Below are 20,311 nucleotides of genomic sequence, written 5' to 3' on the forward strand. Positions count from 1 at the left end.
TTCGACAAAGACGGATCAAAACGTTTGACTATCCGAATGTTTTGCCTGATGATGCTTTTCTGCTATTATTTTGCACGTGACTACAGAGTACAGTTGTTAATGTTTAAAAGTGATCGAAAGGCATGGTGATTATTCAATATTGGTCCTAATTAGATCCAAGATAGATGTAGCCGATCGGATTGTGTAGTATTATTTACCAGCATAAATATTTCGTTCATTCAATGAAGACTGACAGTAGGATTGATTAAGTTTGAATACCATCACACTAGCATATCGTGAATAAGTATTTTAAAACTGCCAGGACTTGCAAAAGCCAAACTTTAACTATAAATATGTTTCAATGTTTAGTAATTAAATTATCGGAGAACAAAGTTATAAAAGTATCATAGGTGGCAGTTGAGTTAAAATGTTTAAAGGCATAGTAATAAAAACAACAAAAGAAAACAAATTCATACAAGTCTCTAGGTAGCAGTGATTCACAATTTTTAAAGGCACAGTAATGAAAATATCGGAGAACAAAGTTATAAAAGTTTCATATGTGTCAATGAGGTCACAATGTTTAAAGGCACAGTAATGAAAATATCAGAGAAAAAAGTTATAAAATTTTCATAGGTGGCAATGAGGTCACAATGCTTGAAGACACAGTAGTCAAATATCAGGGAACAAAGCTATAAAAGTACCATTGTTGGCAGTGTGGTCAAAATATTTAAAGGGACAGTAAGAATACAAAAAAACAAAGTCACAAAAGTACCATAGCTGACAGTGGGGTCACAATCTTAAATGGTACAGGGAAAAAATGCAAAATATTGGCAATACTATCTCGAGCACTTCTGTGTTTTTAAAGCGGATGTTCTGTCTGATTCTTCGGTGGATCACCCACATTCGCTATTATACGTGTGTACAACTTTTCAAGCCGGGTTTCAACCAATTTGTACTCCAAAGTATTGAGGCCGTCTTTTAAGTAACGTGCTATCGATGTTTTTAAAAGGTCCAATCTGAAATAAAAGTTTTATTAGTATGTATTGATATAGAAAAGTACTATATCAAGAGGGTATATGTAGATGGATTGTATACTTATATAATCAACGTGTGCTAAACACTTCCTAAAAGTGCCAACACACTTGTCTTTATTGAAGGCTTGAAATTGTTAAAAAGATATACATATACTACTCGACAAAACCCAGAATAGAAATGGATTTTTATTATTTAGAAATCTATATTTTCTGAAAAGTTATATTAAAACTTTCTGTATCGATTTAATAGCCAATGACACGGATATTAGCTAAATTGGATAGGTGGATTTGAAGAAAAGGACATACAGCTGTAAATTGCAATTCAACTACAAGGTTTTAACAACTTATACAAATGATTTAAAATTGAATTTTTCGTTGTTATGCGTGCATTTTTATGAATCGAAAGCAGCATAAATACAAATATGAACAATACTTGTCCCTTCAACTGGTTTAACCCTCCAAGTGATTTTTAGTCTGGGGGAATCCCCCAGTCTTTTGGTATATCCACACATGTCCGAGGTGAGTGCACGGTGTGAAATGTCAAAATCGAATGATCATTATGCAGTAAAAGCAGTGCTTTTGTGCGTAGGAATTGTTGGCTTAAATTTTGAAGAAATGTTCAGTAAACAATCATGTGGTATCCAATAGTTTTCATTTGATGTGGTTAACGTCAGGAGTAGAATTCTTTCATGAAAACTTCATCACATTTTGGAAGTGAAAACCTACAAAAGTGCATGAGTCACTGTTTTGGCGAAAGAAAGTGCACGAATTAAATGGAATCAGTAGTTTTTCGTTTACGACTTTCTTATTGAGATGTTATGGAATTTATTTCCTTATCTTGTATATTAAAATAAAGGCACTAAAAAGACAGTATCGAATGTGATTAAGCTGTTAATACGCGATGAATCGCCTATGAATGTTGTTAAAATTGACGTATTTCGGACCGGAAGTCACAATATACAACTCCTTTGTGTCAGCAGCCAAAATGCGTTTGGGTTAACGTTTAAATAGATACGTCAAAATAGAGAAAAACAAATACATTAAGAACTGCATCCAATGAAAGTAAAAAGGCTTCCAGATACAGTGTGTGTATACCACGCGGAAAATTACGTCATAAATGCTAGGTCAGAATGTAACATTTTGCTTCGGATGAAGACTGAAACAAAGATATCTTTCCTTTTTCCACCATTTTCATTGAAACAAAGAGCAGTCCTTGCCACTTATTTGGGGGGCCCTCTGTCGTTTTATCACCTAAACACTTTGACAAAATGATGATTGACAGTGCTTCATCAGGCGACGGTTGGGAAAACGTTTGTCGAAGTGTTTTAAGAAACTGAAATCGCAATCATACTTTGGTAAGATACCAAAAGCGGGGCTCTGTGAGCGTCGTAGAGTGTGTTATGTTTCATATAAAATGGTGATGAAATTATCTTTGTGTAATATCTTCGTTCGTAGCAAAATATTGCCTTCCACGCGAATCATTTACGACGTACCTAGTACATGCAATTTAGCCCGTGGTATCACGGACCTATCATGAAACCAATCGTACACTGAGAAAAAGGGAAAACAAACTGACTAAAAACATCATGAAATGCAATATGCAAGAGCATACTGTAGTTAGGTTTGACATCCTTGACGATCAGCGTTTCAACATATATTGATATTCGTTCAGTATTTCTTGTTTCGTGGTAAAAGTACTTATTGGCTGATAGCAGCTAATTGGCTGCAAGTTTCTGCAAATATTCCTGACCCCAGGACATTCAATAATTTTGCATTACAAAGGTAGAAGAATTAAATAATGGATTGTTAAAGGATGCAGAAACAGCCAACGAGGTGTTTCATAAATGAAAAAGGCAATTTGCTAATAAAATGCATTGCCATTTCTTTATTTCATTGTTTACACAAACAGCAGCGGTTAAGTTTTTTGTTGTTGTTTTTTCGTTTTTATACCAAAAGCTTATATATAAACAAAGGGTACTATAAAAACAGACATAACTGTACAGTTATTCGGATTGTGTAATTCGAATAGAAAATATAATCTCTTTTTACTTTGCTTCAATTGTTCAGTACATTTTTTATGAATTAGGTATGTTAACTGGTTGGTGAGCCGTACCCGATGTAGTCCATATAAACAGCCGCGTAATAGTCTCTGGCGATTTGTGTTTTGTTTTGTTATGGTGGCTTTATCTGGTGAAAAGCAGTAATCGGTTATTGTCTTTTTTTCTTTTCATCTTTGAATGGCAATGGTAGGTGTTATTTTGTGCAATTTGGGCTAGAAAAATTGTCAAAAGAATGCTATAGAGTTTGTTGTTAGTGTTTAAAAAATATGAAAATGTAATAAAATCCACAATTTCTCCCACTTGGCATTGTCGCTTGAGAATGACTGCGCATGTATGATAACCGATTTGCATGTTTATTTCTAGCAATTGGTTTCCCCCAAATACATGCATTGCCTGAATTGAATCAATTTCTGTACAACAAACTCCAGGAATAGTATTTAATTTAATCGCTTTATTGACAAAAGTTTTAAATGCAATATCGATGTCCATTCCTGAATACGAAATTGACCTTGATTTTTATGAGTATTTCGTTTGTTAAAGGAACACATTCCTGCTTAGTTTTATTGGTTCCTGCATTTTATATTTCAAATAGGAAATCGGCAGAATTTTGTTTCAGATCGGCCTTCCTGCGATATTTTCCTTTGCTATAAAATTGTATAATGTTCATCAAAACGCATTATAATCATCTCTATTTTACTACGAATTTGAGCTCATATCTGGAAAACATTCCATTAAGAATGACACAACATTTTTTGGGAATCGGGTTTTACCTAAAGAGTAAATATATGGAAGGGTGCTGCACCCTGTCTGTTTTCAGTGGCACCCTTCTGCCCTCTGCCATCGTGAAGACCAGCATGGGTACTTTTGCCTTTATATAATTAAATGCTCAATACTATCAAATATTCTGTTTGTTTTGTCAATAACTTATCAACTAAATATTATAAATACACACACACACATTCTATATCTTGCAGTTGAAATCTTATATCACTCGAAAAAAACACAAAATCTATCATTTTCTGCCAAATTCATCATTTTCATGTTTCGTACAGCCCAGTTCACCCCCTTTTACCCTTGATCACCCTTTCCCTTTTCTGCAGCACTCTGGCCTTTTTAAATCCTGGCTAACACCATGGGGTATTACATAGCAAATGGCGGATAGTGCTTCTCATTTTATTTCAATTATGCTTAATTGATTACCCAAATTGGCATGACGTCACAGATTTTGATAAGTAGATGAGTAGTCAGAAGTTTTTCCAAACAGAGAGTCAACCGCTATACCAGGCCAAATCAGGTTGAAATAAAAAACGTGTCAAATTTTTATTTTAATTAATTATTTCAGTTTTGTTCTAGACTTCGCAGATGGACAGCCATCCAATGAGAATCACCTCCCGAGTTGGACATGGGCTACACACAAATATCAACGCCAAAACACGCTTGCTGGGGAGAAAAACCCTAGAATCAATATTTGCTAGTCTACTCCAGAATTCAGCTTCAACGTGCTTCTTCTGATCTGCATTCAAGTTATGCTAAAATAGCTAATATACATGTTTTTACTTTTTATGCGTTCATAAAGCTAGCCTCATCAAGAATGTGTTGTTCTTTTTAAGAAATTCATTGCTTCTTTTATTCACAGAATCTGTATTTAATTATATGTGAACATGACAAAAAAAGTTTGGAGAAAATGAACCCTTTTTCGCAAGTGAAAATATCCTTTAGAAGGCAGTAAATTGCATAAAAAAAACTGTATTGTCAAGTCAATTATCATATATAAAAATAAAATAATGAACATACATGATTTTTACACTAAAAAGTAAAGATAACATCATAAGTATTCATAACAAATATGTTAATATTAAAAGTAGTAACAACACATACACAATATCAGTTGAACATAAGCCATTTTCCTTTCTGACCTAGCACCCTGTCCTATTCAAACTCTGACCTGATCACTTTGCATACAAGCTTACATGAAACCGTCTGACAAAAGACAAAAACGAAATTTGCTTCTATAAGTGATTAGTCGCTGCATAAAACAGTACCGTACAAATTGTATCGACTGATGTAATACTCAAAATGGGCAATGCTTTAGGATTGATCTATTTTCAAATTGTTATTGCCACAAAATGACTTGAATAAAAAGTTTAAAACACTTAAATGTTCTTTATTAACTACACATTGAAAAGTGGCCATATAGCACATTCAAGTATCTGTGCTTATTGCTACTTAAAATCGAAACCCTTGTTTTTGTGCATGAGTTTCCTTATCATTTCTTTTAAAATCAAATATACATTTGTTATAAAAGAATTATAAAATGGATCAATAAAGCCCTAAATAATCAACTGTGTGCGTTGTAATATCGTTTTATGATTCAGTCCTGTAACATTGTTTGAGATCCTATAACATTGATCAAGCTACAAGACCTCAAGTCCTGTAACAATTGAAAGTTTCGCAATGACTCAATGTAGATTAAGCCTTTGAATGAATATTCATGACAATGGAAGGCGGTTTAGTTTTCAACACAGTTGGCAGCTGCCATATTATTTTGCGGTATGCTTTCATGAACGTTTGAATGCAATTGTCAGCTGAAGAGACTCTTCAGTTCACATTAATGTTGAGAAAACAATTAAAGTGCTTAATTGTTACTGAACATAAAATATGTTACAAAAATGGAAAAGAAATTGCCGGTGCTTTTAGCTTTTTGCAATGTTCAAAGACCATTGATCAAAGATAAAATAATTTAAGTACTTGGTCTTTTTACCAACTACTTTGAAACCTTTATGTAACTTTGCCATGGTAGTGTCATAACTTGTTTATCATACTGAATACATATGCATACACCAATTTCATTGTGTTTAAAAACTGCCGTTTATTAAAATGCTGATAAAAAGGACTTTGTTACTTTGTAAGTTTAGACTGACTGCAGTGTACAAAGTATGGCTTCTAGTCAATTGCTATAAAATTTATGATTGAGTAGCCTGCTCCTCTTTTAACTTTGAAACCATGAGCGCGCTTCAGCTTTATGTTTAACCTTGGGACCAAACTGCTTTGTTTAAAAATTGTCATTGGGGCAAGCATGGACTGCATTTCACTATTTCTGGCGAGTCTATTACTATTGAATGCATTTATCTCGTCCGATTGATAAAAGTTAACATTTTATGGATTTCAAAATTAAAGTTTTTTTGCATTTTTTTAAATCGAGTCGTCTCCATTCTTATGAGTACACAAAATGTGAAAATTTGACTGCGAGAACTTAAAATGAGTGCGAAGCTGTGTAGAACATCTCCATTTGATGCTTAAAATGCCATTTGAGTCCTGGTTCAATTGGAAAACTGGGAAAACTGACACAGACTATCAGATTGAGCTAATTTTTGGTGTATTTATGACTGTTTGGAGGACTACTTGAAAGAGTTTTGATTAAACAAACAAAAACGGGTTTACTTGACGGTTCTCCTAAGACAAAAACACTGAGAGTGGGGAAGGAGTGGGGAAATAGTAAAGTGGGTGTCGAGAGTAATAAAGAGGTTTATTTAATGAACTAATGGTATCCATAGTACTTCATTTTATGTTGTTAGCATTCACAGCCGACAAGGTTTGGAAGTATGGCAAAGCAAGGTGCTCACATGCACTTGGTTTCTGAGTGTAACGGAATATACCTCTTAATCTTAAATCTTAATCTTAAAGGAACTTAGACACCAGATGATGCAATTGCAAGAAAAAAATGTTGAAAACTTATACATTTGACATCGTTGTGCACCACGCATTTAATCTTATTTTCTGATGCATCATATCGCGTACGACAAATGTATCTTTCTCAGTTTTTACGCAGTTTTCCAATTCGAAATTGCCGAGGGTTTTCTACCACATTTATCCCAGTTAGTTTAAAAAGGCGTTGGATATTAATCAGTATTCACAAAAAAGATATCATTTAAACTGGAAAACCATATGCGCTATTTTAAACAATGAAACACAGATGGGACCGCAACATAATTGTTGTGTTCATTATTTTAACCATGATTGATACTCGGCCTCCTACTTGCTCACATTGACAATTATAGGCTTGTTTTGTGGAAATACTGTGTTTGCCGATATTTAGACCATCTTGTGTTTAGCCCCTTTAAATATGAAGAGGCACTTCAGAAGCAATATTGCAGTGCATTAAGGTGTAAATAATTGATAAATCGCCTGTAAATTGAAATCGCCTGTCATTGAATTGACATGTTTCGTAATGCATGTATTCAGTGTCAACTCCTTGGTGTCTACATATTTGCGATTGTAATCCACAAACCAGAGCATTGAATGTGCTAAGGGACTTGATAAATAATATAGTGGTTGTCGAGACTGATGTGATGACGTAAAGCTTTGGAGAGGGTGTGAAATGCACATTACATATTTAAACAGTTCTTACAAATAAGTCATGTTCAGTTTTGATGTAATTTCAATTAATGTTAACCTCATCTCGCAATCACCTCTTCAATTCTTTGCATCGTCAAAAAGATGTTAAATCAAACATTCACACCTACTTAATAATTTCCGAAGTCTCTAAGCACTTTCAGTGCTTTCATTGAAACAGTTTTCACTGACTATGCAATGGCGGTGAACCACTATTTACTGATAACGAAAGTTTGCATTTGTTTTATGTTGTATGCGGGACTTTGCTCTGTATGAGTCCAAACAGAATATACATGAAATGCCACTGGGCTTGTCATTGTATTCATTTGCTTCTTTGACAAAGTAAGTATATGGTTGCTAACCTTACTGGCGAAACATCTTTTCTGTCGTGTTTTATCATTTTATACCGTCCAATAGTGATTGAGGGCCGTTCAACACTTAACTTCGCGGCAAAAAGTCTGGAATATACAACATCTCAAAACAATAACACCAATTAACAATATATTTCTATATACATGTATATAATTGCGTTTTAATGACTTTTAACAGACTGCAAAAGTCAGACTGTAATTACAATGTAATGTTTTCTTACCCCTTTAATTCTTGACATCATGCCAGAAAATGTTCACAACTAATAACGTAAATGCACTTAAAAATTGAATTTAATTGAGATGTTTTATTACGAATGGCCCGGTGAATACAGCGTTCTTAACTATTTGTTTTTTATCATTCCAATGAACTTTTACGGGAATTAAAATGGCCGTAAAAATCTTAACACTTTTCCGATCAGGCAAAACAATATGCAGAAGTAGAGTCTACAATAGTTGTTGAATGAATGTTTACCTAGGCAAATTACAGAAATAAGGGAAATAATCTTTGCTTTGGTTTTTCATTTTGCATGTGCTTTTATGCCCTCCAAAATAAGTTTTAGACGATTTAAAACTTTAAATGTCAGGATTTATCAACGTACATGTAGGTTGCATTGTTATTTGCCATTGTGGCAAAGTATTTTCAAAATTCAACGACATATTGCACCTACCATTTACTCTACCACGATTTTGGTTCAATATGACAGAGACTGCGAACTTGATACTTTAGGTGTAGGTTCTGCACTAAAGCACTCCATTTCCGTAAATATCTTTGATTCATGCGAGCACGGTTCCACTGTTTTTGCAGTCGTTGACATACTTAATTTATACTTTCATAAACTTTAAATACTATTTAAGCCTGCCTACCTTTTATGCATATCGTCATCCTCAGCGCCCCAGCCCCAGTAAAAGTTCGAATAGCCGTTCACTTTGGTGAAATGTTTACCCCGGAAGCTGAGTACCCCACCAACCAGACCCTTGTACAGCATTCTGCAATACACGACATTTTTAAAAGGTGTTATGCATAGACGCTGAGTACCCCACCCACCAGCAATCTGAAACACAATTAGACAAGAAAAACACGGCCTCGACCATGTTAAATGTCAATCATTTGGCCTTCCCCAGCCAACTGTAATATAGACGCTTCATTGCATAATCGCATATTCTTCCTCTGAAAAGAGCCCGCTATTCATTGCTGGCTGATAACCTCGACGATGCCGATAAGGAGTATAAATATATATAACAAGCCGTCAGAAAAAAGAGTTGTTGTTTTTTCGTCGTATTCAATTCATCATAAATATGCTGTTCTCAAAAAAATACAGTTTTGTTCCGAACAAGACATTTTATAAGTGTGTATGTTAACAGATACAGAACTGCTCTCTTAAAACAGTGTTGAAACGTACTGCACATACGCAGATTGCCTACGCAGGCAAAGAGTTATGTCAATATTGACCAACCTTCTGGTTGATATCTGCAGTAAATCATTTTCTTCGCGTCTATCTGCTATGCCATAAATTAAATTATCGCTAAACCTTGAACATATACAACTTGTATCGTGTTTTGACATGACTCTTTTACGCAGCTTAATATGAGTGATTGAAATTATTTTAAGTTGACTTCTATCCACTTCCATATTATTTTTTGGATGAGAATCATGCATATAAGCCATTAGAAAAAGTATCTGAGCAAGCAGATATTAGTTGAGAGGTCTAAGTTCCCAATGGTAATTTTAGGTACATTTTTGGAATGCTTTAAATCAATTTAAACAAGGATTACAATTATAGAGACCAATTCGCTATAATTATGCTTTTTCAGATAGAACAAACACAATCATTATGTTACGAACAAAGCCTTGCGCACCTGGCTGTAATTTAGTAGGACATTTTTCCAGGGCAAACCCTTCTGAAATACTCGTGCGTGCGTGCGTGCGTGCGCGGGTGGGTGCGTGCGTGCCTGTGTGTATGCGCGCCCGTCCGTGTATATAGGGCCGAATCATGGTGGCGTCTGCAGAGCCGTTGACTCTGTTAGCCTCAATACACTGATAACCACTACAAACAGGTGCAATCATCATTCCTATACTACTCACGTATAATTAAACTTATCCAGGGCCGGGGACATATGACGAGGCTTATCAGAGCACGTGTACATATTCCTGTCGTCTTCCGGTATGAGATCGACGTCGTGGAAGATGAAGCAGTCAAACTCATCATGCTTCCGCGCTTCCGTAAACCCGATGTTCATAAGCCGACCTTTGTTGAAGGTTTTGTTGCCGTACTGAAACATAATTTTGGTTACAAATGATATGTGTTCCACGCCAATCAAAAATACATGTTTTGGATGAAATAATAATACTTATAATACAGTTACTCAAAAGAAATAGACAACACAATACATATGTGAAATATGCCAATATGACCAGTGATTAAATTAAAGTAATAAAATGGCTTATATATACATCTATGGCGGAACAGATTTATAAATAGTTTTATTAATATCACGATTTTTAAAATCACTATCTTTTTTATTTAATATTATTCTACATATATCAATTATGAAATCTTTCTATGCGGTATATCTATGAACTTACGCTTGTACATACACATTCGATTAAGAACACATGGCCTTTGATCAAATTTATATAATAATATGGTTCGAAAGTAAAGTTATCTTTAGCGAACAAATACATTATGAAACAAATAGACAACATATCATATCATACGACAACAACTTTATCTTCATTCTATACCAATCTGTTAATAGTACATTGTTTATCACTATAGTCACACACACACACACACACACACACGCACACGCACGCACAAATATGTAACATCCCACTTGTCACTTATTAGTGAATAAACATGTTTATTGCACTGGTTATTTAATTTAACCAATCAACATGAAGGCAATATAGGTCTCCTTTAATTGGCCTTGGTTTTGGTCTTTCTTATTTCAAAAGCACTAAAGATAAATACAGCATATTTCTTCACAACATTTGCATTATTTTGATTTTAACAAATGAACAGTTTTGAACATACTTTCTCTATAATACCTTTTGATATATTTACCTCGTAAATCATTACGATTTGTGTAGTTTCCGTTTAAAATATCAATAAATGGTTGAATTCCCTTAACGAAATACAATACATATACATACGTAATTACCTGTTCTACCACAAACACTCGGAAGGACACTTTTTGTCGTTTCAATACCGGGACTAGATAATAAACTAAAATGTCCAAATGTTTCTGCCTATCACGAAAAGGTATGATGATTGCTATCCATTGTCTAGCAACGCAGCTCTTCGGACTCCAAACGCCACCTGGCGACACATCCTGGTGTTCCGAAGGAGGTGCAGATTGAAGTGCCGCATCAATGTCAATGTTCAGTCTTCCTACTAGAAATGGAAAAACAAAACATATTCATTAATAACAAAATAGTTTAACCCTATTAAAGCTATTCTGACGGTCCTGATATCAGGACATGGTAGGGCATCGCACAACGAAATACATCTTGTAAGAAACAGGCCTGACGTCGAGAATTACATAGTAGGCTCTAAATGGTAAAAACAAGGGTTTTTACTCGTATATTCTCCCACTCCAATAACAAGGTGCCGTGTAAATTTTAATTTATTAGGATAGAAGATCACGTGATTGTTATCTACAGTCAGTTGGTCACGTGACCGCGAAAACGGACTTATTTTCAATTCTGAAATATCGGAAGAAAAGCACAAATAATGTTTTAGTATCAAATCAATAGTCCGCCAACAACCGACCTTAACAATCACTCGCCCATAAAGATCCATCACTCTGCATAACATTGACACTGGTAAAACAATCCACTAGAAATTCTTATGCGATCTGATCTGATGCGAAAATCTTACCACACCCGCAAAGTCTGGAAACTGTGCAGCATTCAACGATAGAAAATTCCATACCTGTGGTGAATGACAAAATCTCACTAACAACAGAAATAAATAACTCTCTTTGCCGGTGCAGTTCTCAACATCCAACACTATCAACATGAATGAAATCTATTTAACATGTGGCGATTGTTTGTACACTCGTGATCTTGAATCATTACTGATTCATGTTTATGCACTTTAAAAAGCTTTCTTTTGTTTTTTTTAATTGATACTGACGTATTAAAATGCAATGACTTTGACGGCAAGCGTATTGAAAAATGTTAAACTATTTCGAGAACGATTTATACATGGATATCGTGTGTGATGACGTTATCAGAGAAAACAGCTGTCCCCCTTATTTTTAAAGAAACTGAATAATTTTAAGGTTAATTATAGTGTTTAAATAAACAAAATTAAAGGACAAATAGAATACTAGCTTAGTGTCGTGGATGGATAAAGTTTATCTGGCTCGGCTGCGGAATTTATCGGGAGAGCCTTCGGCTCCACGGCACTAACCTAGTATTATCTATATATTTGTTTTTGTGACATGGTCTTTACATAGCTTCTTTAAACGGAAGATAATATTGGGTGTTTTATGGGATAATAAATGCAAACGTAAGATAAGATGTCATCAGAAGATACAAAATTCAAATCACTGTATTTATAGCAATGCCATAAAAATTAATATATGTAGCAAGATATACACTAAAAATCGTGCGTTTCTTGTCTACGAGACTATACGTGTTCAAAACGTCAAATCAAAATTTAAGTTAAGTTAAATAAATAACTCCAGTATGAATAAGTTAATGAAATAGGGCTATATAAAGACATCCAGTGGTACATACTGACAATTTTATAACTAAACATTCAAAGTAAACAAACATATGCCTTATATTATATTTTCATTGTGTATATTCATACCAAACATGATATGCCATGTGAACTTTGTATTTATTAACTCATCTTACCAAGTGAATCTGGAACAGCCTGACAATATTCCAAGGATAGATTTCCTCTTAATTTAAATCTTGTAGAATATAAACCGGTATCCGACCCATAAACATCATGGAGTTTGGTTCTAAGAAAGACACTTAATTGCCCTACATTTGTAACACTGACCAGGGCTGCACAAACCATCAAAAACACAACAACATATGTAAATCTGGTACATCGCCGCACCATTTAAAACTCAGGTGTATACATAACCACCATAAAACTTGTTAATTATTCCCTTATAGGGGCATCAGTTTGAACGATAAATACACTGAGAGCTGTAATGCTAAAGCCAGTTACCTGTTGAATGATATCTTATCGCGTTGCAAATCCCACGGAAGGTCAACTTATCGTTTTAATTTAACGGTCTCATTTATTTCTGTTTCAATCATAACAAAAATACGAAATTTAAAACATGAAAATGCAGCATATTTTATTTTTGACAAATAAAGGAGTATATTGTTGTTTTACCAGTTACTTATGCGATCAAATGATCTCTTCTAAAGACCTTTGATATGTTTAAGACATCGACTGGAGAAGTGATGGCTCATATCAACCTAAGAAAAACAAGGTTGCTTTAATGTAAAGCATTAATCTGAAAACCATGTCCGACATAAGCGGAAATCACCGATAAAGGCAGAAACCATTAACGGGGCAACAATGTTTAAAACTTAAAACAGATATTGGCAGAAGATGTATATAAAAGGTGCCGTCTAAACGTTCATTATCTTTGAAAAAACAACATTTCAGAGAGTATATTCAGTGAACAAAGATAAAAACGTTTGTTATCAGTTTGTATGGGCTTTAATGATCTACAAACCCTTCACCGTGAACTTTGTAGCGGAATATGTGCTTTCAAACAAATAACCGTGCACGGGATGTTGTTTTACAGGAAGAACGAATACAAAGGAAACAGCGTTGTGCAGTTTACTGATAAACGCGCGTTTTACTCATGCTTTCAATTTGACATTCTTCTCTGCCATATGATACAAACTTATATCAAAATCGTTCAGGTAAAAATACATGAAAGCCTATACTCTGTATTTTCGTTTAAAGGGACTTGTTGTTCACGTTTTATAGGGTCAGACTTTTTTATTTCGTGTAAAATGTGAACAAAATGCTATGATAAAACATCTATAAAAGTTCAAATTATCTTTAATATTTACTTTACACTGGGACAAAAGACGCTAACTTTTGCCAAAGGAGTTAGTAACGCTATTGAAAATTGAATATTTTAGGCTAGGACTTCTAAATTCTGTTCAAATGAGTATCTGTCAGATGGTGTTTGGTGTTTGTTGATGAAAGCAAGTAAATCTCTCAATTTGAACAATCAAACATTGCCAACACAATATCTGTAAACTAAACCGTTTTACTGCGGAGTCCATATGTTTGTGCGTCCAGTTTCACTCTATATATGAACAGGCTAACCCAAACCCCCAAAGTTTGAGCATAATGAATAAATAAAACGACACCAATAGTAATAAAATACATGCATTGATACTATTACTTCTTATATATAAGTTGATACAAGTCAATGGAGACTCAAAAGTTGTAATGTAAATTAGCAAATAAATAAATGCTCACTCATTCTTCGTGTTTATGCGACCATATTGGAAACCATCTTTGCTTAATCAACTGCGCATTCACATTGAACTAATCGAGTTGCCATTCTTAAAACTAAAAACGGCGCGAACATTGTGTTATTTAAGACAAGAAAAGCACAGCTACAGACCAGTTACCACTCTAAATATGCAAATTATGTGAGCTGTTTTGAAGCGATATAATGTATTTACCTTAATTCTTTCTAGTTAAGTATTTGATTAAATTTAGTTTAAAGACTTTAGTTGTAATAAACTTCTAAATAGATCTGTAAAAACACTAAAATTTAATACATATATAGTGACGATGTTTAGAAACGAAATAAGTTCTTGAATTTATAACTACAGCACAGAAGAATATAAAAGAAAAGAAAACGTAAAACTGTGAACCTTTTGGTCACTGGAGTCAGCAGTGAAGGGAATTGTGCGGAAAGAAAAGAAAACAAAATCATTTTTTTCGAATGATAAGTTATCCTTTATCGCAGGGTAAGGTCTGTGTTTAGTTGATGGATATGACTTAAAATCGATAGATGTTCGTCTGCATACCATTGTTCGATAGAAGTAACGAGGGGATAAAATGACCCTAGTAGCGAAACGTTGAATAAGATTTTAGAAATTATAGATAACGACAGGCCGTGTAGGGTTATCTATGAAAATAAATTGAAGTGATAAGATAATATTTTAATTTAAAAACATATTCAGTGTGTTGTTCTTGTGCTCGTTGAGTAAAGCTTCCATTTTTACCAACAAGTGTAAGCTAGTTGGTAGTATTATATAGGCTTAAGATATGCAATTATTCATTTCTAAATATAAACGAATGAAATAACTAAAGCAGAGAATGATGCCTCACATCATTAGAGCATTTGATAAAAACTACCAAACCAGTACTTTATATAGACTATTGCATTTTAACATCTTGATATTTAAGTTAAATGTAAATAATATTCCCTGTTCGAGCTCTGTATGAACTTACCAATTGTATGATCTAATGGTCTTTGCGCTGTAAAGCTAAAGTGTGTTGTATTTAGGGATGCAATCGATTGTTCGCATATTTAATCAAACATTTGGTTTCGAAGATTCGATGTTTGTGTTGAATGAATAAATTTATAAACTATAAAGGCACAGTTATAAAAATATCAGAGATCGAAGAAATAAAAGTACACGGGAACGGGAACACAAAGAATGTGACCGGCGGATAGGCGTAAATCAAACTATATAACCGGCGAATAGGCGGGAAACAATATGACCGGTGAATATGTGGAAAACAAACTATATAACCGGCGAAAAGACTGGAAACAAACTATATAACCGGCGAATAAGAGGAAAACAAACATTTTGAACGGCAGACAGAAGAGAAACAAACATTTTGGTCGGCAGACAGGCGGATCACATACATTATGAAGGGCAAATAGGCGGTTGACAAACAATATGATCGGCAAATAGGTGGGAAACAAACATTATAAATGGCAATAGGCGCAAAACAGCCAATATAAAAGGCCGATAGATCGGATGAAATAGAGTACGACTGGTGGACTGGCGGAAAGAAACACACAATGCCAGCGGACTCGATTGGAAACAAACATGGTGTCCGGCGGATAATCGGGAAACAAACATTTTGACCGGCGAATAGGCGAAAACCGCCATTATGAGCGGCGGATAGGCAGAAAGAAACACAATGTGTCCGTCGAATAGGGTTAGAAACAAACAAAAATTTGACCAGCGTATAAACGGAAACAAACATTTTGATCGGCAGACAGGCGTGATAAACCTATATAACTGGCGAATAAGCCGGAAACAAACAATATGATCGGTGGATATGCAAAACAAACACTACGGTATGACTTGCGGATAGGCGAGAAGAAACACAATATGGCGGATGGGCTGGTTACAAAAAAAAAATTCTAGCCAATAGGCTGGAAGAAACATAATTATGTCGGGTGTACTGTCGGGAATTATCAACATATGACCGATGGATATGCCGCAAGAGACACAATATGTCCGGTGGAAAGATGGGAAGAAACACAATATGAACGGCGGATAGGCGTGAAGAAACACAATGTGAACGGCGGATAGTCGGCAAGAAACACAAAATGACCGGCGGATAAGCGGGAAGAAACACAATATGAACGGCGGATAGGCGTGAAGAAACACAATATGAACGGCGGAGAGGTGGGAGAAAACACAATGTGAACGGCGGATAGTCGGCAAGAAACACAAAATGACCGGCGGATAAGCGGGAAGAAACACAATATGAACGGCGGATAGGCGTGAAGAAACACAATATGAACGGCGGATAGTCGGCAAGAAACACAATATGAAAGGCGGATAGGCGGAAAGAAACACAATATGAAAGGGGGATAAGCGGGAAGAAACACAATATGAAAGGCGGATAGGCGGAAAGAAACACTATATGAACGGCGGATAGGCGGGAAAAGATACAATATTAACGGCGGATAGGCGGGAAGAAACACAATATGAAAGGCGGATAGGCGGAAAGAAACACAATATGACCGGTGGATAGGCGCGAAGAAACACAATATGAACGGCGGATAGGCGCGAAGAAACACAATATGATGGGTGCATAGGCGGGAAACAAATTATATAACAGGCGGATAGGCCGGGAATAAACAATTTAACCTATGGATATACGGGGGGAAATACAATACAACCGGCGGATAGGCTGGAAGTAACACATTACTGTGGTGGAATACAATTTTTGTGCTATGCGATTGGCGGAATACCAACCACGTTTTGTGCTCCGCTTGTTGCCGCTGACATAAGACGACGTTCCAGCAGATGACAGTGTTCGATGGTCATAGGGATTTGGTGATGGTTTGGTAGATGCGTTCGCTCGGAACATGGAAGGTGTAATAGCTAAATATATAGGTTTTCTTATCTGTAACGTAGATGGATATGTTTGGGACGCTCTTTTGTGCATAAGTCCAACATTTCGTAAGCATTTTCAAGCCCAGCATAGTGCTTTAAAGGATAACTCGTTCGTTTCGTTTTACGAAAGAAGATATTTTACATATCTTCTATCGATGATTAGTTCTTTCTTTATTAACTCGACAATGGGGGAGTTTCCCACACTCTGCTGACAAGCAAAAGTAGTAAATAAGAGGTAAACACACTACAGCCACTTGATGTAAACACAGAGATTTAACATGTATTCTAAGAAGGTTTCGGAGTATTTTGGCTGGTCAGTTGTTAAATTAAAGAAAGGATTAATTACCAGAGGAGCTTTAACAGCAGGAAGAAAAGAAGATTTAATATTAAGGTAATTAAATTTAACATATTGAATATATTATATTAAATCTTAAGCATATAAACTGCTTTATTTTTCAGCTGTAGAATGTAGACCATGTAGACTGAATAACAGTATGAAAATGATCTTGGAAAAATAATCAACACTTTTCTGGTTAAAACCTGGTTATTCTTTTTTAAAATATAATGCCTTTACATACATTATATTTAAGTAGAAATGTAAGTGATTTATACCATATGTTTGATATAATCTATTTTGGCATATTTGTATATTTATGATGCTTTAAATTAATATAATCATATAGAGTGTATTGCTTCAAATATATTCTTTACTAAATAAAAAATGCATCTTGTTTTATATTTTATACAGATTGGAGGCGTATGACAGAAATTTAGACTTTAAGGGATAACCTATTCTGCTACCCGAGCCATTGGACACTGACTGGCCAGAGTCGGGCTTCCACCAATTGCAGTTAGAACACAGAATTCTTCTGCCAAAACTGTCAAGGCCACAGATCGATGGCTATTTCAAATACAGAGAGGCCACAGACAAGAACATCACTTCAGATATCAAGGCTTTACAAAACGGACAGTTGCTGTACAACAGTAAAAGAATTAGAGCCTGTCGCATAGGTGTAAAAGGACAAGACTTGTTTTTCACTGGTATAGTTTCAGCAGCAATGAGACGTAATGTAACATAAAGCTACAAGCTTAAACTTCGCAAAGAAAATGGGGAAGTTTTAAATAGTCACTGTGAATGCCCTGCTTGAAAAGGACCGCATGGTACATGCAAACACCTTGCTGCCGTGCTGATTATACTATGCAAAGGACATGTACTGAAATACTTTAGACATTCCAGAAGCCAAAGAAACAGTATTCTGGGACACCTTTAAAGGCAGAGGATCTGCCAGGAAACAAACAAACAAATAAATTTCAGGATCCAAGACCCCCTGCTTTCAGAAATTGCGCAAACTACAGAGATCATGTGAGGAACACAGTTTTTAATTATTGTTCAAATACGTCTAAAGACTTAGCCTTCCGCTACATATGGGGCAAAGCAGATATACAGTCTGCAGGAAGGAAAAATGACTACCTCCGCAGACCACTCCTGGAACAGTGGGTAGATAACGCCCAACACATTAGCCCGGAACAGATAGTCGCAATAGACCGGAGGACCAGATCGCAGGCTGACAACCACACATGGCGGGAGCAATGTCTCTGGAGAGTAACTGCATCCAGATTTGGGGAAATTTGCAAGTTGACAGCTACGAAGAACATGAACAAAGTATGCAAATCTGTAATGACTTCTTCGAATCTTCATAGCAAACCTATAATACATGGCAAGCAGTGTGAAGAAACGGCGCGTAAAAAATTGAAGCTGAAACGGGACTCACAGTGCAGCGTGAGACTGTACATCTGCCATCAAAAAACCGTATTTAGCCTTCACACCTGATGGCGTCATCAGCGACACTACGATCAGAGAAATTAAATGTCCATACAGTGGGAGAGACATGTTCATTAAACCTGGAAAATTATTTCCTTTCTTGGAATATGACTCACAGGGTAATATCGTATTGAGACAAACCAGCAACTATTACTATCAGATTCAAGGACAGTTGTATATCAGTAAAATAAAGTATTGCAACTTCATCGTTTATACATTCAAGGGCATCATGTTTCAAAAGGTTGAACTTGACAATGATTATTGTGAAGGCAGTTTAATACCAAAGTTAACACTGTTCTATGAGAAGTATTTAAGACAATATATAGCGGTTCACTACTGATACAAAGACAGGAAAGCTCAGTTTTACTCACTTCATTACATGAATAAAGGCACGATGTATTAAGTATGTGCATTAAAACGTGACATAATCATGCTAATGTGTGTGTCTGAAATTATAAAATCATCACTTTATATCTGTCTTTATTTTTATTGAGTATCCACTAACTTTTCTGGGTTGTTGTGAAGTCTTCACTTCTGAAATGTTTATGACAAACAACATCGTGCTTTGATGGTGACCATAACTTCATTTTATTACCATGCACACCCTTCTTTACTGCTACGCTCCATTTATTCTTGAATCCTTTGTCTTTCGGAAAATGAAACCCCCCAAACCCATTACAAAGTGGAACACAACAGTAATTCACCATTTCTAAGACTGCGGTGTTAATCAGTTTACTTTGCAATATAAACCTTACCTTATTAATTAGATCAGGTCAATTGATTACATACTCTGCATTCTCCCATTGTAATTCAATGTAAACCAGCTGTACACAGAGATAGCCAGCATACAGGTGTGTACCTCTTATTTGTCAGGGGCACTGCAGAGATAAATGGACTATCTAGAAACTCTCCCATTGCTGCCAATAATACACTTTATTCCTAGTTTTGCGTTGTAACACATGTTATGGATATTTCCTTTCATAGCGGTAATCGAGCCTAGCCCGGCCGGCTTATCTTGGTTTCGGATTCATGTTACATATTGTTTGTCAATCTTTATGTTGAATATTTTGAAAATATCTTAAAAAGCAAATTTCACATTGTGTTAGACTTGCGAAACAAATGATGAAACGATAATTTGCAATTATATTTATTTCTCAAATAGTACCAAATAAAGAACAAAGACAATTTACCAAACGAAATCCGAAATCACGTGAAATAGAGAACGGTCTGAGTGAACAAGTGATTGTTAAAGCGTACACGACTTAAGTACCCGA

The 20,311-nt window shown here is 35.4% G+C and overlaps 1 protein-coding gene across 1 annotated transcript; it reads right to left on the reverse strand.

Annotated features, from left to right (window-relative positions):
* Positions 1–467: 467 nt before the first annotated feature.
* On the reverse strand, positions 468–19,952 carry LOC128237561 (beta-1,4-N-acetylgalactosaminyltransferase bre-4-like). The gene is made up of 9 exons (XM_052953152.1): positions 19,897–19,952; positions 18,687–18,858; positions 17,075–17,225; positions 12,707–12,862; positions 10,999–11,231; positions 9,920–10,107; positions 8,701–8,823; positions 7,828–7,923; positions 468–995 (listed from the first exon to the last, which is right to left on the reverse strand). The coding sequence occupies exons 1-9, from the start codon at positions 19,950–19,952 to the stop codon at positions 839–841; spliced, it is 1,332 nt and encodes a 443-aa protein (XP_052809112.1). The 3' UTR covers positions 468–838.
* Between the last annotated feature and the right edge of the window lie 359 nt (positions 19,953–20,311).

The sequence above is a fragment of the Mya arenaria genome, chromosome 6 (assembly GCF_026914265.1).
Source record: "Mya arenaria isolate MELC-2E11 chromosome 6, ASM2691426v1".
Taxonomy (NCBI): Eukaryota; Metazoa; Mollusca; class Bivalvia; order Myida; family Myidae; genus Mya; species Mya arenaria.

Bases quoted from the DNA above. Each gene is read 5' to 3' on its own strand.
- LOC128237561 (XM_052953152.1), bottom strand. From the start codon at position 19,952: ATGGGAGAGTTTCTAGATAGTCCATTTATCTCTGCAGTGCCCCTGACA. The intron at 17,226-18,686 runs GTAGTCATTTTT...TCTACGTTACAG, and splicing joins TCCAGGAGTGGTCTGCGGAG to ATAAGAAAACCTATATATTT. The intron at 10,108-10,998 runs GTAATTACGTAT...ATTATGTTTCAG, and splicing joins GAGTGTTTGTGGTAGAACAG to TACGGCAACAAAACCTTCAA.